Source organism: Lonchura striata, chromosome 2 (genome assembly GCF_046129695.1).
Source record: "Lonchura striata isolate bLonStr1 chromosome 2, bLonStr1.mat, whole genome shotgun sequence".
NCBI lineage: Eukaryota > Metazoa > Chordata > Aves > Passeriformes > Estrildidae > Lonchura > Lonchura striata.
Genome location: NC_134604.1, coordinates 101,537,553 through 101,558,893, shown reverse-complemented (window position 1 = coordinate 101,558,893; position 21,341 = coordinate 101,537,553). Strand labels below are relative to the sequence as shown.

General features: G+C 35.6%; 1 protein-coding gene across 5 annotated transcripts in view; it reads right to left on the bottom strand.

Annotated features, from left to right (window-relative positions):
* CDKL5 (cyclin dependent kinase like 5) overlaps positions 1-21,341 on the bottom strand; it is a 129,799-nt gene that overhangs the window by 8,462 nt on the left and 99,996 nt on the right. For 3 of the 5 annotated variants that reach the window (XM_077781624.1, XM_077781626.1, XM_077781625.1), the window contains exons 12-17: positions 18,217-19,243; positions 14,716-14,821; positions 12,626-12,749; positions 5,222-5,324; positions 1,597-1,740; positions 377-496 (exon numbers count right to left, since the gene is read on the bottom strand). In XM_077781624.1, the coding sequence (XP_077637750.1) occupies positions 377-496; positions 1,597-1,740; positions 5,222-5,324; positions 12,626-12,749; positions 14,716-14,821; positions 18,217-19,243 (1,624 nt within the window). The remainder of the gene's footprint in view (positions 1-376; positions 497-1,596; positions 1,741-5,221; positions 5,325-12,625; positions 12,750-14,715; positions 14,822-18,216; positions 19,244-21,341) is intronic. The other 2 variants (XM_077781627.1, XM_077781628.1) reach the window with 2 other exon arrangements.

The window sequence follows — 21,341 nt, the reverse complement described above, 5'->3', positions numbered from 1 at the left end:
CCACATCAAATATCAAACTGCTGAGCAGCAGCCAACCCTCAAGATTCACCATTCCTTACAGAGCTGACTTGAGGGCTTTTGTACAGCACTGCATCACTACCACAGACGTGCACTGAAACACTGCTTGCCTATAATACAAAAACATAACCAATATTTCAAAGGGCTCAAAGACTGACACAAGACATTTAGTCTCTCTTTTCCTTGTCATTCATGGCCACATTTAAAAAAAATTATGCAAGACTGCAGGTACATCCAGTGAGCAAGGAATTAGAAAGTTGGGAAACAATGTCAAATGCAATTCTTCTATTCAGCAGAGAAAAAGCTGTCAAGATACATCACTGATATTAATATATAGGGAATTGATAATGCCACTTACATGAGGCTGGATTTCTGTCATCTTCTCAGGATGCCAATCCTTCTGCCTGCTGCTCTGGTGATTGGAAGAATGAATGGCTTTCTGTAATGCCAAGAGGTCCTGACCTTCAGTATTAGGCATCTGCAACAAAATATTAAATACTGGTTTCCTAGTATTTTCTTAAGAATAGCTGTAAATAATTTCCCACAGTTAATTACAGAACACAACTGAAGCCCATTACTGCAGCAGAATTGCAATGACCTCTCAATAATTCTCCCCAAAGTAAGAGCAAGTGGCTGTGGACATCATGCAGATTTGTTCTACCCTTAGCCCTTAGAGCATTCACATGCTGTTAGTGTTATTTGCTGTAAGAAAGAGCAGTTAAACAAGGCCTCAAAAATAAAATTGAAAACAAAATATTGTTGAGTCTCATCTTTATTTAATAAGCATTCCATACTGCAGTTAAGACCATGGATCAGTTCTATAAATTTGCTCCAGAGTGAAGCAGACCAAAATCCCTCTAAACTGATCTCTTGATTGACAGCTCAAAACCAAGAGCTTTCTCTAGTCCCATCTTGCTTCTCCTCCATAAATATCCCAAACTAAAGCATAAATTAAGAAACAGCTGAAACTTTATGGCAGAAAGATAATTTAAAACTTACATGTAGCTTTTTATCTCATTTCAATAATTCTGAGTAAAAAGAGGACAGTCAAAATAGAATCTATTTTTAATGCAAGCTGTCTTTTATCATGAACAATCAGGACAAACAAAAATACAACAAACACATGAGCTAAATTCTCTCCAGATAATCCATTGCTAGTATTTTATTTATTTAAATTTATATATAGAGGAGTAGTTTTTATAAAAATATATATTTACTATATAGTTATAAACCAAACCAGGTTGATTTATTTCCTGAATGAAACATAATAAGACAGTTTAATTTTAAACATAGAGAATTTCACAACTATTTCCCATCCTAAGTCTTACTCCCAAGGCTCGTTCTCTCTGGAACTGTGTATGTTACATTTTCACTATATCAAAGACTATTAAAAATTTTCTTAGGCATAGTCTGTTTCAACAAAACTGCCAATTTTACTTAAATTTATTGAACTGGCCCAAGATACTTAACTGGCATGAAGAGGAAGGGATACCATGAAAATAAACCACATGCTGCTGTAGTCAGTAAAACAAATTTACTGGAGCATTTTACAGTGTTACTGTACTTAAAAAATAATACCATTGGTAGAGTGACTACAGGAAGTTTTTTCAAAGAAGAACTATGCTTTAAATTATTCTTTGAATTAAAAAGAGGAAAGAGGGATTTCTTGATGCTTGGATTCTCGCCGTTGGTTGAGTCTGTCTGCAATATAAGACACAAAAACTAAATGCATAATATTTCAATTAAAGATATGTTCATTAGGAATATAGAATGTTTTTATTTCAAAGGCTTTTGGAAATAACTGGTAGCTCTTGTTGACTTTACTAAGCTTTGAATTAAATCCTGTAACTCTGGCAATCATTTGTATTTCTGATAATGACCTAAAGCAGTATGACATTTTTATTATTTTTTATATAAAGAAAATATTAAAGATACAATAACAGAAGTTGGTTTCAGAATGAGCAGTTGATAGTTACTCTAGGGAAAAAAAAAGCCTTCTATTTTTAACTTGCAATAAGAGCTAAGGCTTCAAGATTAATTATTTCAGTTCTAACATAAATATGCCATTAGCAACTTCACATACAGCTGCAAATACACTGGCTGCTTTATTGCAATTTATGGAGCACCACCAAAGAGCTTACCAGTAGATAAATGAGCAACAAACAGAACTATAAGGTACTAGAACTATAAATGGGTCTGTTTCTCCCCTGCTCAGGTGCAAACAAGCATAGGACATATATATTGTGCTTTGCATTTTCCTGTCCATCAGTAGAAATCTTTATTATGCAATAGAATTACTATATGACTAAAAACAATGACAAGTGCACTACCAAAAGCATGGGCTGCTTTCAAACAGCTTTCTCATCTTTCAGATTCTATCCAAGTTAATGAAAATCAATAACTAGCATAGATTATGTTTAGGAATATTATGGTCAGAAGAATTTCTTGTTACAAATTCAGTAAATTATAAAGGAATAAAAGATTGCTAAGAGAAATGCTCACCTGAAACTGTTTTTTCCAAAACAGATAATTTCCTCAAAACCATAGCTTGAAATAAGTGCCAAAATCTGCAAAACTCAGGCTCCCCTGAAGATAGTGCCTACTGACACTGTGCACAACCCTCATGGATATCAAATTGTTTGGTGGCAGATGACATAAAACTGTGATTCTAACAATCCTCAAAACCTTTTGCTACATTACTAAAACACTTCAAACGATGAAAAGGAGAATGGATAAGAACAGCTCTGAAAAAAACAGTACTGTAAAGAATTCCCATAACAGGCAGTAACAATTGCTAACCCACGAGGTACTGCACCCTGAGAACTCTAGGGAGAATGATTCATGGGAACAACCTGCACGAAGTGTCAGGAATTGGGACCAATTCTGGGCTATTAGATATTTTGAGAATGATATAACTAAAATGTCTTCAATCCAATTTCAGGTATCTTTTACAACTCCTGTGATGATGATCACCAACAAAATGAGACTTGCCAAAGGATATCAGAAGTAAATAACAGCTAGCTATTATGTACTTCCTAGCTCTGTGACAGTCCCCAGGTCTAGTTTGGTATTTCTTGTTGAAAGTCTGTGTTTGAGTAAATAACTGGAATTTCATACCTACAGGACTCTACATGAATTGTACGTCTCAGAAAAAAAAACCTTGGGTAGTAACAAGCTGTCTATTAAGACTTTTAATAGGAATTCACAGAAAACATTATATGCATAGTTGAAAAGTTAGTATTTCAGTGCTGTGAACAACTTTTAACACCGAATCTGATGCTGAATTAAAGGCCATAATTTTATTTTGTGCTGGAAGAGCCTAAAAACTGTCCCAGTGTTTAAGTAGATGTCTTCAACTAAGAGATTAATAAAAACAAAGACCAGTGTCTGAGCCAGACACTTGTACACACATCAGTGGTACAGTCTATGCTTAGATACTGTCCTGGTAATCAGCTGTAAATAGAAATGAAAGGAGGTTTTTCCAGCTCTGGTTTGATCCAAAACTCAAGTAGATCTCAGCAAGTTGCTAGCTGAGGATGAAAGAGTTGTATCACTATATTATTTCACTAATTTATTCATCTTTCTGGGAGATACCACATCTAAGTAGCACACACAGTGTTTTCCTTTCTCTCTCTCTCCATTCCTTTCTACCCCTCTTAAGAGTGAGAAGAAACAGGAGTAAGGATTTTACATAAATCTGCCTTAGCTTGTAATCAGTGATGGTTTTGGTAGCTATAGATCAAGGAACTTTTGATTTAGGTGTTTTGTAAAATGCCAGATTTTTAGAGGCAACACAATCCAGTATGTATTTCTTTCACACAGTACAATGTGGAGGTAATCAATACACCATCCATCAGCTGAGCTATTGGAGTGCTGTCTGCCACATGTCTGCATGGCTGGAATCAGAGTACAGTACAGAAATGCAAATTTATTTTTTTTTCTCTCCCTTGAAAATGCATCACTGGAACCAATAGCCTTAGGTGTTATCCTTAGATGGACATTTTGGTATCAAGCAGTCCCAGAGCTACAATCTAGGCATTTAATTCAGTTGTTTAATACAAATGACCATAGTTGAGCTGCATATAGGTATGAGGGTGAACAAGTTCAGAAAGAGAGGTAGATGCCATTGCTGTAAATCCCACCCAGCAGGAAAGTGAGGTGCATTGCTGAGTTCTAATTAATATACACAGGCACATGCTCCACACAGTTCAAAGCAATTTTAAAAAACCCAAAACAAAAAGCCTGATAATCAGTCCTCTCTTCCCAATTTTTAACAGAGAAGCCCTCCACCAACTCTGTCCTACCACCTAACTCCTTGACAGTATGACAGTAAGTATTTTCATTAAGTCACTCCCCTTTGCCAGAAGTAAGCATGATTTACTCAGTTCTGAGAATCTTCAAAACTGTAACGGCCTTTACACTTACAGGAACATTATAGTTTTAAATGTTTTACTGTTTCCAGAGCTGTCATTTAAGAATGAGATTATGTTTAGGTTACTTCAGTTCTTAGGGATATCTTTATTATAAAAATTTGCGAAATGTTAGTATATCACTACTGTCTGATAAAAGTCCTTTCTCCCTCCCCCAAAAATTATGGAAATGTAAAAACATATGAGACACTGAAGACTTATACTGAATAACAAAAGCCATAATCCATTCCCTTAACAAAACATAAAAACACTTAAGAATGGTTAGGACACATTATCCTTATTCCAGTCATGGAATGCAGCAAGAAGATAGAGGCTGTTACCAAGACACTTCCATGAAAAAGAGTGGAAAGAATTCTGATTTGTTACAGTCTCATTTTCTCTGTATGGATGCCTGAAACTACTCAAACTCTGGGGACATGCAACAATGAAGTTACTATTCTTGCAATGGTATAATCATATCCTGAAAAAGAATTTCTTGCAACATCATCTTAAATCTTGCATCAAAACTGGCTCTCAAAGTGTCTGAATGAAAACAGAGGTGTAAGTTTGGATTTTGTAAGAATTAGTAAGTGAAGAAATATTTGAAAAGGCATAAAAATCAACCCTGAAAAGGAGAAGAATTTGATTTTCATATAGTGAAGAGAGAAAATAAAAGAAGTGTATACACATATAATCACAAATAATACAAAGGTACTGTACTAATCTAGCATATTAAAATGGTATGATTCAAAATGAATAAAATAATTATTCTACTAGAAATGCTGCATACTTACATTTTGAGATTTCTTCTTTTTCTTTTTTATTGCCCTGAAAAAACCTTGCTTTTCTTTCTCCTTGAGCTGTTCTGAGTGACTGTTAAGGTTTTCAGGACTTTTCCTAAATATGAAATAAGGTATTGTAAGAGAAATTTTATTATAGTATTACCTTGCAAATTCTGTGAAATACTGAGATCTGATGCCAAAGAATGTAAATTATTGATTAAAGTAAAAAGATACTTAAAGTTCTAGCATTCATTGGTTCCAGGGTTACTACACAAATACCAGATAGACTTATTACAAGGGATAGTAGGTACACAGTGTTAGGGTAAAATTATTAGTTTAAACCAATGAATAGTTATAGGGAAAAGGAAAGCATGCATGTGTTCTTTTAAGCCAGAATTTAATACTCAAATCAAATTATCACACACGAGGTCTTTTAGAAAAATGGAAAGCATATCTGAGAGAACATACAAATGGCGATGAGCTATCAAAGCACAGGTCCAGTTTGTCCATTGCTTGCCGGAGAAGCTGGAGTTGCAAATCTGGCCAGAGAGAACCACTTTCAACTGCACTTCCTGACCCTTGCTGACATGATTCCAAATCTATCAGCAGGGAAGCTGGGGATCTACCGTTGTCCATGTCAACTTAAAACCTTCAGTTAGTTTGTTATGCATGACACAGTGCTGGCAAAAGGAGGTGACCCAAAAATGGAGAAGGTGACTTGCCTGAAGACTGAATTTCTGCCTTTTAACTCTTAATTAACACACCTGAAGCAACTACAGCTGATAAATAACATGCTACTTTCAATATACACAGTATATCATGTATGTGAAGTACTTATACAAGGTTAAAAGATGGCTTACAAGGACAGTGGTGAGACATAACTGAATGCAGTTCTAGTGCCATTTAAAATAGCTTGAAAATTGAAATTGGTGCAGGAAAGCATCACAGAAATATTTCCAGAGATTTCAATCTCTTTAGTGTGTTAAAAAACACACCCAAACCAACTCAAATATTTAGTTTCCTTGATCATGATGCACAACTACTTGTCCAGAAAGAAATTACAGAATACTAGAAAAATCTTTGAACTAGCAGGCAAAGATATTTGCAAGAACAAGTAGGTGGATGATGTAGCCTAAGAAGTCATATTAAAAACAAGGCACCGATTTTCCCAATAACATCATTAACTGCCTGCCAGAACAAACTCCTTAGTGAAGTGGATTACCCATCTTTGACATTTCAAATCATGACCCAATACTCATCTGGGAGAAACACAGCCAACAGACCTGCCTCTGGGCCTGGACCCCAGAGGATGGACAACATTTAATAGCAACTAACATACATAAAGTCATATGGGGTCATTTAATAGTCCCTCACACTGAAATTTAATGAAAAGAAAAAAGAAATTATTCCACTGTCTTGATGCAAAACCTAAGGCAAAGCCATTGTTTTGAGGGCTCTGTATGACAAACAGGAGCAGCTTTTCTTAGAGTGACTGTAATGTAGCAACATTTAACTGTCTGATATAGTTGTCACTGGCTTCTAATTCTGGCTTTAAATGCTATGCTATCAGCTGGTGATTCAGCTGCTACTACATGTCAGGCTTTTTTTCCCAAATAAATGTGAAAAACATAATTGGGGTAGAAATCACTGGAGTTGTCCTCTTTATTGATAAAACCATCATCATTCTGATAGGTGGTATCAGTTCTTCAATTTCTCCACAAAACCACCCCAAGCTTCAAATGTTACCTGGCTCTAAGTATAAATGTATGCAGTGCTTAAATTCTCTAATAAAGTGCAACTGTTCTTTAAGAGAATGGTCTTAACAAAAAGATCCATAGGCAGGAAGTATGGTAGAAATTTTCCCAATTTACGTTTTTGGGAAGTTATATCTAGATGCAGAAAATACATTCAGATGCATGACACTATATATTTAATGTGGATATGACAACACTACTACAGGGAAGAAATTCTAGTTTCATGTAATTATTATACTTGTAACAGGTATTTTAAATATACTGGATTGCAATGGATTCCTGTTGTTGTCACGTCCCTGTATTTCGTACTACTGTAAGTAGTGTGACAGGTGTAAGGCATTATTATACAAGTCACTTAAAGCACCAAGGAGAAGCCAAAGAGTAAAGACTACTGATAGCTTTAGGTTCAGTGAACTCAGGAGTCTCACATAACACAAACAGATCACCTGCTGAATTATTTACTAAATGATTTTTACTTGATTTGTTAGAAAAGTTGGAGGAAAGCTACACCTAAGTATCCTGCTGGTACTCAGAAAACCATGTAAATGAGGCTAAGAATCTTCTGAGCCTTTCCCCAAAGGAGCTCCTGTGCATCCATAGCTGCAAGCATATCCCAAACCATAGCCCCAGTGCAAATTATCAACCTGATGAATTGTTGTCCACTGAGGAACCAGTGTCAGATCATAAGCAAGACCCCAGGAGGTTACTTTACACTATCGTTTAAAATTTTTCAATGTCTTGCTATAGCTTTTATATTACAAAGTCTATTCCAAAATGGAGATGCTGTATTTTAAAAGGTGAAGTTAATCTTCAGAGTGAAGCTTGGAACAATTTTCGCCATACTTTTAGACAGAGATTCACTCAAGTGTGACTCTTTTCTTTGGTCCAGGGAACCTGGATGAGAAAACTGCTCTCCACAGCAGTTGAGCAGGGAGGAGAGAAATGAAATTCTGCACCATCATTTCCTCTTTATGGCTAGAGTGACCAGAGAGAATTGGAAAATAAGGGGCTGAGAACTGCTCATTTTCAATTCCTGCTTACCCAAAAGCCAGTGGTTTTATACTGAATGGTTTATGTCATTAACTCCTATGACTCATATTGCAGTACAGTTGTCTGAAAAAGCATTGACCTTGAAAAGCAACTGCTTCAAAACACATGCTCATTATGTGAAGAGAGTGAACATATATAGCATTATAGCAGGAAGCTTCAACACCAGGATTTTGTACTGGGTAAAAATAGAGCAGAACATTTTGATCGATGATGAAACACTGGGATAATTTAGGCATCCCAAAAGATGATTTTCAGATAATGGACAGTATAGGAAAAAATTAGGATTATCAAAAAAATCTGTAGAGTCACACCACACTAAATTCTTACAACATACTGCAAGTATCTTGGTATTTTGCACAAAGCTTCAGCTCTTGAAAGCAAACAGTTCCACCAGAATATTTTATGTGCTGTCTGTTTTAGTAGCAAGCAGGAGTAGCCTTAGAGAAGAGCCCGCACCCAGAGAGCTCATTCTCAAGCAGAAACCAAAGGCAAAATGTGCTGTGCTTTGTTATTTTATCTTTGTGTACCTTTTGCATGTTTAGGACATATAATGTGGAACACATTGGTTATTCTGGTCTGAAACACTTGGAAAAGGCATAAGTACAAACAGAAATTATGTGATTAACACTCTTATTTATTAACCCTGGTAGGAAAGGTATCCAGCTTCATGCAGGTGCAATAAGGTGTAGCAGCAAACATGCATGTGGCAAGCAAGCTGATGTGCTTTCACATTAACTAAAAAGAAAAATAGGAAGCATGTTGCATTCATGCTGCCATAGAGAGGTCTCTTGCAGACAGCTCTTTTTGGGAGGCAAATCCTCATGCTTGTTTTAGTTATTCTTCAGCAACCCTATTTTCAGCAGGCAGCCTGGCTTGGAATCCCTCATGTACTAGTCCCTTTATTGATCCAATCACAATTACATGAGTAAGGTTTTTGTGTAATGAAGGAGTCACTGAAATAAAAGAACTTTTCTTTGAAGATAAATGACAAACACTAATTCTCCAAGTTACCTTTTAGTTCTAGTCAAAGCAAGACCCTTAAGGGGTATTTACACAGTTTAGCAAAGGCAAAAAAATGTCAGAAACTAATGAAACAACTCAAATAGAGAGCTCAAGATAAGAATCTCAATCCCACAAGCTGAAGCCCACAGCAAAACTGCATGGTCTAAAAGTCTGGCATTGAAAGCCTAAAATCAAAAGATCAAATCTGAACTCTGTTTGGAGCCGCAATTTTTTTATCCCATGGGAAAAAAAAGATTTATTAATTGGAATAAACCCCAGATCTATTATCTCATATGCAGAATACCATTCAGAATTTGAAATTTCCTGATTTTTTTTTTTTTTACAAATTCCATTAAAGAACTGGAAAGTATTTATAATGCAACAACAGTCATGCTGCACACATGGCTGAACATGCTCCAAAGTAATTTGCTCAGATGCTGGTAACCTTTTACTTTCAGGAATAGGAAGTGTGACTATAATGTTACACTGACACAGCAATATAAAAGTCAGTCATGTCCTGTTTACAAAACACTGCATTCTGGAACCTTGAAACTTGACAGTGGATAAAGTTTTAGGCCTTTTACTCTTGTAAGAATGAGATTTTTTTTCTTTTTTTTGAATGACAGAGATTTTGTGTGTGTTTATATATATTATATACATATAAAAATAGTAATATTATATGTATGACATATGCTAGAGAAGGTGTGACAAGCTACTTGTCATAGCATGACTACATTTGTATGGACATAAAAGGTCTAAACAAAAATGCTTTCCAGAAGCCCCCAAGTATCTTGTAAGCAGTCAATGAAAACACTTCCAATGTGATGTGAGATACACTACTGCATGTTGGAATTAATTCTAAAGAGATATTTAGAGCTGTGACAGTGGTAAAGATAGTTCAAGCCAATGTTCTGGCACACTGGCAGAATACAATTAAATATCTTGCCTATAACTACTGATTTTGTCCAGTTCAGGACAAAGCTTGTATGAGTAGAAGAGAATAAAACATCTATTCTTGTATCAATAAAAAAATTGATCAAGTTCAAGGTCATTTACAGGAAATTAAACTCTAGCAAAGAAAATATTTTCTAGAAGAATAAAAAATTTGCCTTTTTTCATATCAAGTTGTCTGAAGTTCAGAAATGATCTAGTAATTTAAGAGTAAAATCTGATGACAAAAGTCAAGTTTATAATATCTTTATTTTAGAAGGCAGGACAGTGGGGACAGAGCAAAAAAATGCACACAAAGACAAGGGAACATCTGTGACAATTCAGTCTAGCAAACATTCACAGAATCTTTGACAGAAGAAAGGCAACACAGAGCAATAGTATGAGAAGCAATATTTTACAGTAGTGGCAAGTGGAATACATGTCACTCATAATTCGAGATGAATTGTCATGTACCAGTTAGGTATATCATTCAAACATCAAATATTTACTTCATCATAAAATTGATGTAAGCAGAATCACATTCCATTAGAGCTTTCAACATTTTCATAAGCATTTACACAACTTCCATACAGAAAATTAAGTAGAGGAACACAGACTCTTCACTACTCAGGAATAGGATTAAGCTGCATTTTTGGCACAGAACAATTTTGCAACATTAGACCATTGCCAGGACAACTTGAACAGAGTTAGCAGGTAGAGCTGGGCAGGAAACATTTCAGGAAAATAGGGAGTACGAAAACAAAAGAGAAAGATAAGCATATGCCAAAATAGCAGTAACTTGGTATTACAGCTATTGCTATTTCTTCCATTTCATAAGAAGAAATGGTTTTTCTTCTGTAGGTTCTTCTCTCAAAGGAGCTGTTCCACTTTGTGAAAATATTTGAGTAATCTGGAGCAAAGACTTAAATCTAACTGTCTCAAAGTTAATGAAGTGCCTTTTCCACAAGGCCATATTCAGCACCTCTGTGGTCTTTTCACTGTTTTAACAGGATGAAACACCTTCAAGAGAATACATTGAGGGAACCAGACAATGTCCTCCAGAATAACCTCTAACTTCTTGTTTAGGGCCTTCACCTGTTAGATCTAAGAGCTTGGTTCAAGCCTCTGGTTTAAATAACAAAGACCCTACACTCAAGTTCCTCGCATTCTAAAAAATAATGCTGCCTCAAAAATATTTCTTATTTTGAGAGTATCTCTGGTTTTGACTGGCAACTATATCCCGGAGCTGAAGAATCTTCACAATAAAAGGTTAGTGTTTATCAGCCAGTTGCTTTGAAAACTTTTGATTTTGGTAATTTGGCATTATAAACAACAACAAAAAAATACTTCATAAAAAGAAATTCCCAACCAGCTCTAATAACATATGCTATTTTTCTCAGTTCAGAGTTCAAGTAACATTATATGTTCCTTTGCAGTCAAGACATTATATTGCTGAATGATATATAAAGCAAAACAAGATTTCAGTTGTCTTATGTTATATGCAAGATAGAAAGATCCAGATACGAAGGACAATGCAAAATGGTAAAAGGGTTCAACAGCAGGAATAAATACCTTCTTTAGCCACACAAGCCACAACATAAGTACCACCGTTTTACATAAATGACCGGTTTCCTCAGCTAACTTCCAGAAAATGGATGTAGGTGGAGCTACTGAAGGACAGGAAGCAGACTCTAGTGAATCAGAGCAGGTGAGAAGGGTTCTGGAGTAAACATCTTCTATTACTGACATAGGTATAAAACCTGAACACAAGCTGAAATACCAGTTGTTCACCACCCACCACCCCCCTTTCTCTTTAAGTACATAATTCTCTGGTTATTTGTGTGAAAACACAGTTGAGTCAACAAACCACTAGAACAGTTTTGATAGCATGACTTCATGGCCCTTTCAGAGAATGGTATAAAGCATAGTTGAACCATGCAAATGTATGCAGTCCATTCCTCTCACCAATCCTGTGAAGCTCCATCTGCTTATTTATTGTGATTTAACAAAAGATAAGATTATTTTAAAGGCCAAACAGCTCTAAAAGAAACAAAGCTATTTCCCTTTAAGTCCTGCAAAGCTATGTATATGCTGTCATTTTATTAGCATAATTAAGGTGCTCTATGTTATATAATGGAGCCATGTGATGCTTTTAATCTTTTAAAATCAATATACACCATTAAGATGTTGTTTAATCCATTTTCCCATAGAATGTATTCATTTCCTTCTGTGTATAAACAAAAAGAGCAGCGGTCCCCATTGTAGGGTGAAAATATTCTTCATTGATATAATACTTTATATATGGAAACATGCATTTTGATATTTTTTCCACTTGTCTAACAATTCATGCTTCTGGAATTCACAAATTTATATATATACTACACACACAAGCACTTTGTACTATCTTTAACTAAAAACTAATAGCAGGGAAAAAAATTGTGAAGGATTGGACAAAAGTATATAAACTTTAATGCATTCATGTTATGGGTGCAATGCAGGATTCCTTGCTGCTCAAAAGGGGACAAAAAAACATGCCATGCTATGCTGGTATAGCTGGAGGAAGCAACTTAGCACATGGACAACTGCAAATCTCGAGAAAAGCGGGAGGTTTTTGTCCCTCCTGTTAAAACCACATTTTTTTCCTGCCATTCTCTCCGCATGTGTGCACGTTACAACTCACCAGGTGTCAAAGGTGGTTTGTCTCTTGGGGTGGTTTGTCACGGTGCTGCTGTCTGCTGGTAACACCGAGGCTCTGTTGGACACGTTGTTTTCTATGTAGGTACTCTCTGGGCGCGGAGATGGAACTGAACAGAGAAACAGCAAGCAGTGTACACGGAGCTGTGCCAAAAACCCCAGCTCCCACTCCTCTGCTCCCTCTCTGCCTCTTACAGTAACAGGAGAGCAAAGACACGGCTGTGTTTCGTGTAAGACTGAAAAGAAAGCTGACTTTTGTGATCCTTGCAGGGTAATATTGGTTGTAAAATAAGACCATCATCAGAATTTGGGTAAATTGTTATTAGATTTGAGAACACTTCTATTTGTAGAGAGCTCTAAGTGTGATATTTAAAAACAGGAAAGAGAATGAGAGGTTGGAATACTGCTACTAAAGACATTAAATACTATAGTTTACACTTTGTCTTCATTTTAGATCTTAAAAAAGTAGTACATATCTTGGAATTATTTTTTTTTAAATATTTTTGATGCAACTAAGAGATAATGCACTAAAAATTAAAACATGAAAATTAGATATTATGAATTTTTCAAACAGACATCCTGTGGTTTTGAAAATACACAATTATATACAGATCTAGAACATAAATTTATTAGAATTATGAATATCACTAGAAATATCTGCACTGGATTAAAAATTGACAAGACACTAGTTGGAACATTAATTCAGCACCACATTACACAATCTATCAAAACAGCATCTTTAAGTTTTTGTTCAAGCTATAGTACAAAAGTATATGCTAATAAATACTGTTCTAATACAAAGGTTAAATTTACATAAATATTTACCTTTTTCACAGTAACTTGCATATACTTTTATTACCAGTTTTGTATACACGATTATCAAAGTATTATTTTAAATATATTATCTTCCTAAAGCAGTAATTCAGTCCATCTAAAATATATTTGTTTGATAGATAAAGCTGAAGAGGAAAAACCCTCTTTTTTATAAAGAGGAATTGAATAAATCCCAGACCTGCAGTTTCTTTAGCACATGACTTATGGAAGTCATTCTTCTTTGGAACTTTTGTTTCACCATATATAAAAAAGATGGATAATCCATGTAGAATTTTAGGAGCTTTTTAGGGATTAATGAAAGCAATTCAGGATTGAGAATTCTTAAGCATCCTCTGTTGCATTTACAACACAAACACTCAAACGCATTGCTCAAAACAGTACAAGCTTTAATTCTGCCCACAGGCTTTAATACTGCAGTGGGACACTTGCAAGGATTGTCAGACTTTAACGTGTCTAAATCAGGTCATCAGCCAACTGATCAACCTGAAGAGGCTCAGAGGGAGATTTGTTACTCTACTTAAGGTTATTAGGTGACTCATAATCGAATTTCAGCTGACTGGGACTTCTTAAGATTCAGGGGAGCCCCACAAGCCTCCTAACACTTGCAGGACAGTAATTAGCCTCTATCATCTTTTTCAAAACAATTACCCAGGTTTAGCCATGAGGCAGCTGCTCAGAAACTACCATCTTTTGTGTGCCATAACAGAACAGTATCTATTTGTGTGTGTCCATACACAGACCTATTTTATTTCTTATTCTGAACTGGAATTAAATAAGTGTGCTCTTGCTTGTAGGAAACTCTGATCTTTAGAGTCTTAACAAAGAAATGCCACAGGTTTCAAGCCATGAAAAGCTAACATTACATTTCCATGTAACACAGTATCTGAAACCAATCACTAAGTAAGTCTATGGGCTGCAAGTGCACAGGTATAAATGAAGTTTTTGTAAGAATGGAAAATAAAAATCTGAAATATTAATTTTGTTCATTTTTTCCTGATAAATTATATTCTGCTTTACAAGGTACTGCAGTGGATGTACTTTCCAGTTAAAGTGAGCTATCAATTACAAACAATAGCGTACCAATGCAGTGCTTGCAAACTCGCCCTCTGAAAGCTAAGCAACAATTATTTTTCCAAGAAACCTTTGTAGTTCATGCTAATTCTCTGTATAAATTTCTAGTACTTAATTTATATTCCATGCTAAAATTCTTGATTAAATTTGAGAGATCCACCATGAAATTACCTCTGTAAAAGCTGCCAACTCTTCTCGGAACAGGGTCATTATACAGAATTCTATTCTCCTTAGTAGATGCTCCATCCTCTGTGTGTGGATCATGATATGCTCCACCCTATGCAAAAGAACAATAAACTATTTAAAATTAAAGACTGTGCACTGATTTGCAGTTTTTAACCAATATATATAAGCAAGAAATCTCCAAATTCACTATACAATTTTCCTTTCATATTATTAACAGCTGCAAATATCAAATCACAGACTATGTAATCAATAATTACTTGGTTTTGCTGCTTGTTTGTTTCTTTCCAACATGACACAAATGGCATGAATAAAATTTTGCCTCTAAGTTGTAATTTTAAAGACATGAATCTGATTCAGAATTTCAACCTGAATGAAACACAACTGTAACATCTCTGGAGCAATCTTTTACTGGAGGCTTGTTAAATTAATTTCTTATGGAATCTGGTCACTCTGCTATGGGCAAACTTTAAAAAGCAGATAGGAATGTATCTAATTTCTGATAATTGCAACACCAAAGCACCATCATCGCTTATCTCTTAATATCATTACCTAGAGGTACCAACAATCACAAAATCTACTGTATACAAAATAATAGAAAGTCTCTGAACTAAGAAATCTATAGACAAAGTTCTTCAGTCAGATAGAATAGCTAAAACCATATCACTACCTCTAATTTATTCTATTTTCCTGAAAACAATACTGGAAGTATTTCAAGTAAAAGTTTAGGTAAGCCCATAGAAATATCCTTATGCACACAATTAGACACCAAATCTGACTTAACCCCACTCTTAAATGAATCAGAAACTACAATTTTTTCCCTCAGTGTGGACTGACCATGTGAAAATGAATGCTCTTTCCAAGACCCCATAGGAAACTACTAAAATCCTTGTACTAACTGAAATCTAGAATGTCCAAGAAGGACAAGTTAAAAATCAAAGCCACAAAAAAACCTAACCAAAATTAAAAACTGGGATTTCAATTCACCACACAAGTAATTTGCAAAATCTACTTTGCTTTTTGCTGATGAAGATCTGGTCTCACTGTCATAGAGAAAACAAACCTTGAAACTGAGGGCAGAACTGCAGCTAAAACAATGCTTCAAATCCCAGCTGGATTCTTCTAAAATTTACCAGAGGCTGAAGCATTTGATTAAATGACTACTTGTCTTAGATACCTCTTATTTATCAGCAGTTAAATTTCAAACATGAGACAGTAATAGTCACTTGTATTTGATTTTCTTCTGCTTACCCTTTTTGTGTACATTTAATTTAAATGTGAAAAAAAAACCAAATCCTTAAAACAAAACTGTTGTGTTGAGATTTGAAAAGTCCTAAAGCTAAGAATGGATGACAGTTTTTTCTTGACTTTTTAAAAAATAAGATCTAAAGATTGGCAAACAAAGAATGTTTTTCTTTAAAAAGACTTGGTAGAGCTAAAAAGAAAATCAATGAAAAACTAGAAACATGGAAGTGAGGAAATCACTAAATATGAGCCAAGAAAAAAAAAAAAAAAAACCAAACCCAGGAGAACTGATCAGAAAAAATAAGTATGAAAACAATAAAGAATCTATGAGAACACATATTATTAATGAGTTTTTTACTTCACTAATCCTGAAGGGAGTGAAATTTTCTGACTCCTAATGGATAATGTGGGAAAGGGGAAAAAATGAGGCTAGGAAGGAGTCAAAGAATGACTTCTTTGTGAAAATGCCTTTATGAGGAATAAGAAGATTGACAATTTGATTTTCATTTGTTACTGAAAGCAGTATAAACAAATAAAAAACAGCTCTGTGAATTCACAGACTTAGGATCCATTTCAGAAAAGTAATTTTCCTTTCACACTTCTAATGGCTGAAATACAGATTTAAAAGCACTAAGTGAAGGCTAAATTTTTAAAAATACTGACCATAAGAGATAAAGGCAAGTACTTTATCTTGAATGAACAGACTTTCCAAAGCAAATGAGAATGAACAAAAACATAAGCATTACAATACACATCGATTTTCCTAATTAAAATAAAAATCTGTCAACCCATTTTCAATGACAAAGAATGATCTAATAAAAACAACTGGCCTCTAAATAGTATGAAATAAAATTAAAATTACTTCAAATTACTATCTGCTGCATAATGCAGAAAATGAAGTGAAAAATACAAGGTAGTGTAACCTTTTATTATCAAAAACTGAAACACTGATCTTACTGCTCTTCCAAATAATATCCTGAAGAATACATAACACTTCATTTAACTGAAATGAGAGAGACAGAAAAATAAGTACACAAGAAAAAACTGTTTTTGAAATGGAGCTGCTGTAATCACTTCTTGGCAGCTTTTTAAAAATTATTATTCCATTGCACTTCTATTTTTGATATTTTCTCATGTTTGAATACATATAATCTTAAATGGAGAAGATGTGCAATGAATGAAAAAAACATATTATGTCTTTTTTTCTCTACTGGATTGAGGAGACAACCACTACCAGAAACTCTTCTTTTTATAGTACTCATATACCCCTATTAGGTCAACTACACATACTTCTTAGATGAACTACCAAGTAGGCAGAGTATTTTAGTTTCTCATAGTGAATCATAATCTTTGGACCTTAAATATTATTTGCAGCTCTTTGACTTTCTTCAATTTGTCAACAAATCTGAACTAATGTTTTCTCCTTAGAAGTCAGTTTATCACAGGTGTAGGCATAGAGAAACAAACATTTATTTTTATATTTCTCTCTGCACCATTTTGTGAATAATTTAAAGCTTTGAGGACAAATACAATCATCTTTACATATCTGATGTGTAAAACATGAGATCATTCAGAAGTGTTGTGTAACAAATGTAAACCAACACCAGAGCCAGCCTGTCCTCTACTCTTTAATTAATGCTCACAGAAAACCACAACCAGGTATCCACTGACAGTAACCACTGTGAGGAGTCAATTTACCAATGGCTACTACAACATGGAATTTCTAGATTACACCAGTTACTTATCATACCAATCTAAAGAAATATTGCAAGCTTTGATATTTGTCTAGTAAATTAAGGTATTTCAGCAATAATGTTCTGTTACACCTGAATGGAACACTGGCTTCAAAAGTTAACATTAGCATTCATAACAGAAATACATATAGGAGAAGCTAAATAAAAACACAAATGAGAAAGAGAATTAAACAAAATGATAAAGTAAAAATGACATCAAACCATATAACCAAGGACTAAAAACAACTAATGAAATTTTAACTTCAGAGGCAAGTTTTCACATTTCAGTACTTTAAGATAATGGTATTCATAGTCCATTTTTTAAAAGTACTTTGAGATATTCAGCCCTTCTGAAAAAAAGCCCCCAACAACATGCCCATACCTTACAAGACAAATAAATTAATAACTGCAAAAAAAAACCAAACAGAAGACAGAAAGCAGGCCACTGCCCCCACACGAGTTAAAAGGAGAAAGGTAAACCTTCAAATAAGAGGCAATATTTTGGACTAACCCTATTAGAATCTTCTGTACAGTCTTCTCGTGATGAGCCAACAGACCTTGTGAGTGACTTATGCTGCACCTGTGGAGATAACAGTTGCAGGCTGTTTGCTCTGGCTGCCATCCCTTGCCCTACGCTCAAGCCACCCTCTGAGCCCTTTGACCTCACTCTGTCCCGGCTCACATACATCGAGTGTCTATGAGGGCGCTGCTGTGAAGAAAAAGGACTGGTATAACCTAGACCATAGGAAAAAGATTCATGTGGAGCAGACAGAGAGTGGGAATGGCTTCCATCCACGTGATCTGGCAGTTTTAGCTCCTCCATTGTTTTGGAGTGCCTTGTTGGCGGTCTTCGGGCGTCCAGGGTACCCTCGCTGCGGTTATTCCTCGCCGATGGACTGAGCATAGTTCTGTTATCACCGTGCCGGGGAGCACTCGGACTGGTGGGAGAGTTCAAGTCCATACAGCTGGATGGAAAGTACCTACTGGTGTTTGGTTCTGCAGCTTGGGCCCTGGCCTCAGAAAGGTTGCCCACGGATTTTGAGTCTGTCAGAACTCCATGGCTCTTGGACTTTGTCCGATAGGAGGGACTCTTAGAAGACTGTGGGATGGTATCGATGTAGCTGTGGCGGCTGTGCTTGTCGCCAGGCTGCAGCGTCCCAGTTTTGCTTTGAGAAGTTTCCATAAAGGAGTGCCGGTTCTGCTGAGATCTGGTGTTAGACTTCATGTACTTTGTGCCTGAACCATCAGAACTTTTGGTGTCCACATTAAAATCAAACTCTGTTTTTCCCTTTGGTTCCTTTGGGCTGAGAAGATGTGGCATGTTATTATTGGCTATATCCTTGTTGCCAGATCCAGGAGTGTTGCTTGGTTTTTTTGCGTGCATTGGGCTAGGTGCAGGTCCAGGAAGGTTTCCATTTAAAAAGCTTTCATTTGCTGGAAGCCCCTCTTCTCTTGGCCCACCAGCCCCTAGTGTCTGCATATCCTTGCTGTTTGATCTGTGATGTGACTGCAAAGCAGAACTTTTGCTGGCTTGATTTCTATATTAAAATGCATAAAGAAGCATTAATATACCAGATTACTTATTCATGTATTAATAACTTTTAAAAAGTACATCCATTTCACTTGCCATTTAAAACCAAAAATTTAACGGCAGAAAGATCAAATATTGCCAACTAAGGCACCAGGAGTTAGTAAAATAACAGATTTGCAAGTGCTTGTACATTGTTGTTTCTGGTTGTAATCTGATGGCAAACTCTGCTTTGGTTAATGATTTTGCTGACAAAAACACTAAAGATATCAAATCTTATAATAGAAATTCCAACATATATTTGCACATTTATGCATGTATGTGTGTACGATGTGAGTACATCGCTAAGTGAAGCATTACATTATAAAAATTAGCTATATATCAATCGAAAAAATCTTAACTACACCTGGCATATCAAAGGAAGGTAGAACAATCAAATACGTCAGCACTGTCAAAAAGCCCTGATACAATCAATGCTTCAGGCTATCTTGTGTATTCCTGGTTTGGAGGAGGAGGGGAGAGGAAAGGAGGGGAAAGGAAGTTATTGTTCAGATGGAGTGAGCCTGAGCAAGCCCCGTAACACCAAACCCAAAACCAAGTCTACCACAGGAAGACAGCTTTTGTGGAACTTGGCACTATCCCAGTTTTTGGTATATTAACTCATTCCAAAGCTGCACCTGAAAGGCTCTGCAACCAGACTGACTTGGTGCAGAGCTACTTGGTTGTGTCCTTAACCTCTACTCTACTTCCTAGCTCTTCTGGTTCTGGGACTACAGGACTGAGATATCAGCTGGTTCTGCAAACCCTGAACCTGATTTTTTTTGAGCTGGATTTATTATCTCAGGTTTTCTGGCATTAAACCAGTTTGGCTTCTGGATTTAGTCACTGCAATAGCCAAGACTGAACAGTGCTGGAGCTGTGCTTGTTTGCCTTCATGGACCTTAGCAGGCTATGAGCAATTAACTGATTTCTGGAACAAATCTATGATGTAACTCAGATATATTACTGAGGGTTGAAGTGAGAACTCAGTGTACCTTTGTTGATCTTTTTGTTAATTATAATTGGATAATGCTAGCTGTTTTTATACCTAGGATTTTTGTATTAACCACTTTCAGTGATCTTGTAATCTATTCCATTACAGTTTCTAGAATTTTAGCAATTTTAATGCCAGTTTGAAATATTTTTCAGTTAATAGAAAGTGTATTTTCTAAAGCTTTAGAGATAGAGGAACCTAATATTTTCACTAGGCAGGCCTTTTGGACAAGTTTCCAGTGGATGTATGTCTTTCTTTCTGATGCCATATGTCTAATGTTAAAACTTCTACTCTAAGCATCTGTAAAGGCAGCTAAAACTTTTTGGTCTATCTTTGAAAAAGTATAGATTGTAAATGTCATAATCCCAAGTCTAAAATAGAGGAGCAATTTTTTGGATCTCACAGGATAAACTAAAGAAAAACATAGCCAGGATTAAAAGCCTACATATAGAATACTCAAATATTCTGCATACTTCAGAGGGCGACCTTTATGAATGCATTTATCAGAGCAATAACAAGAAGCTTTTTGTACTGAAGTATTTCATCCAGCAGTAAAACTGGTTCACTGAGGTATGAAAATTAAGTGGCTTCTTTCAAGCTACGTGAGTCCAGCAAGGACTGAGCAAACATATCCTGCTATGAGTCTGAGGTCAAATAGACTAGACACGATCCACAACTGCAATGGCAGACAAAATTCTGTTCATCTCCAATTTGGAATGTGATCAATGTGCACAATTTTCAGGACATTTAGCTGCTACAAATCTGTGTGAACTTTAAGCTTTTAAATATCAAAATCTTGGACAGATTTGTACATATACAGCAATGGTAGCATTCCAAAGAAAAGAGCATTCCTTTGGAATCTTGGGCATCTTCCAAGCCACAAAATTCCTATTGTTCAAGAAAAAGGCTAACATTTTTTTAAGGTGGATCACCCAATTATTTTTCTTTGCTACACACAGAAATGGCTTTGACATTGTCTTTTCTTTTTTTTTTTTAATAAGATGCACGCAGCCTGATGCAGAAAGTTAGCAAAAATTTCAGCTTGTTTGGCTGTAAATATTATGCCTGCAACTTT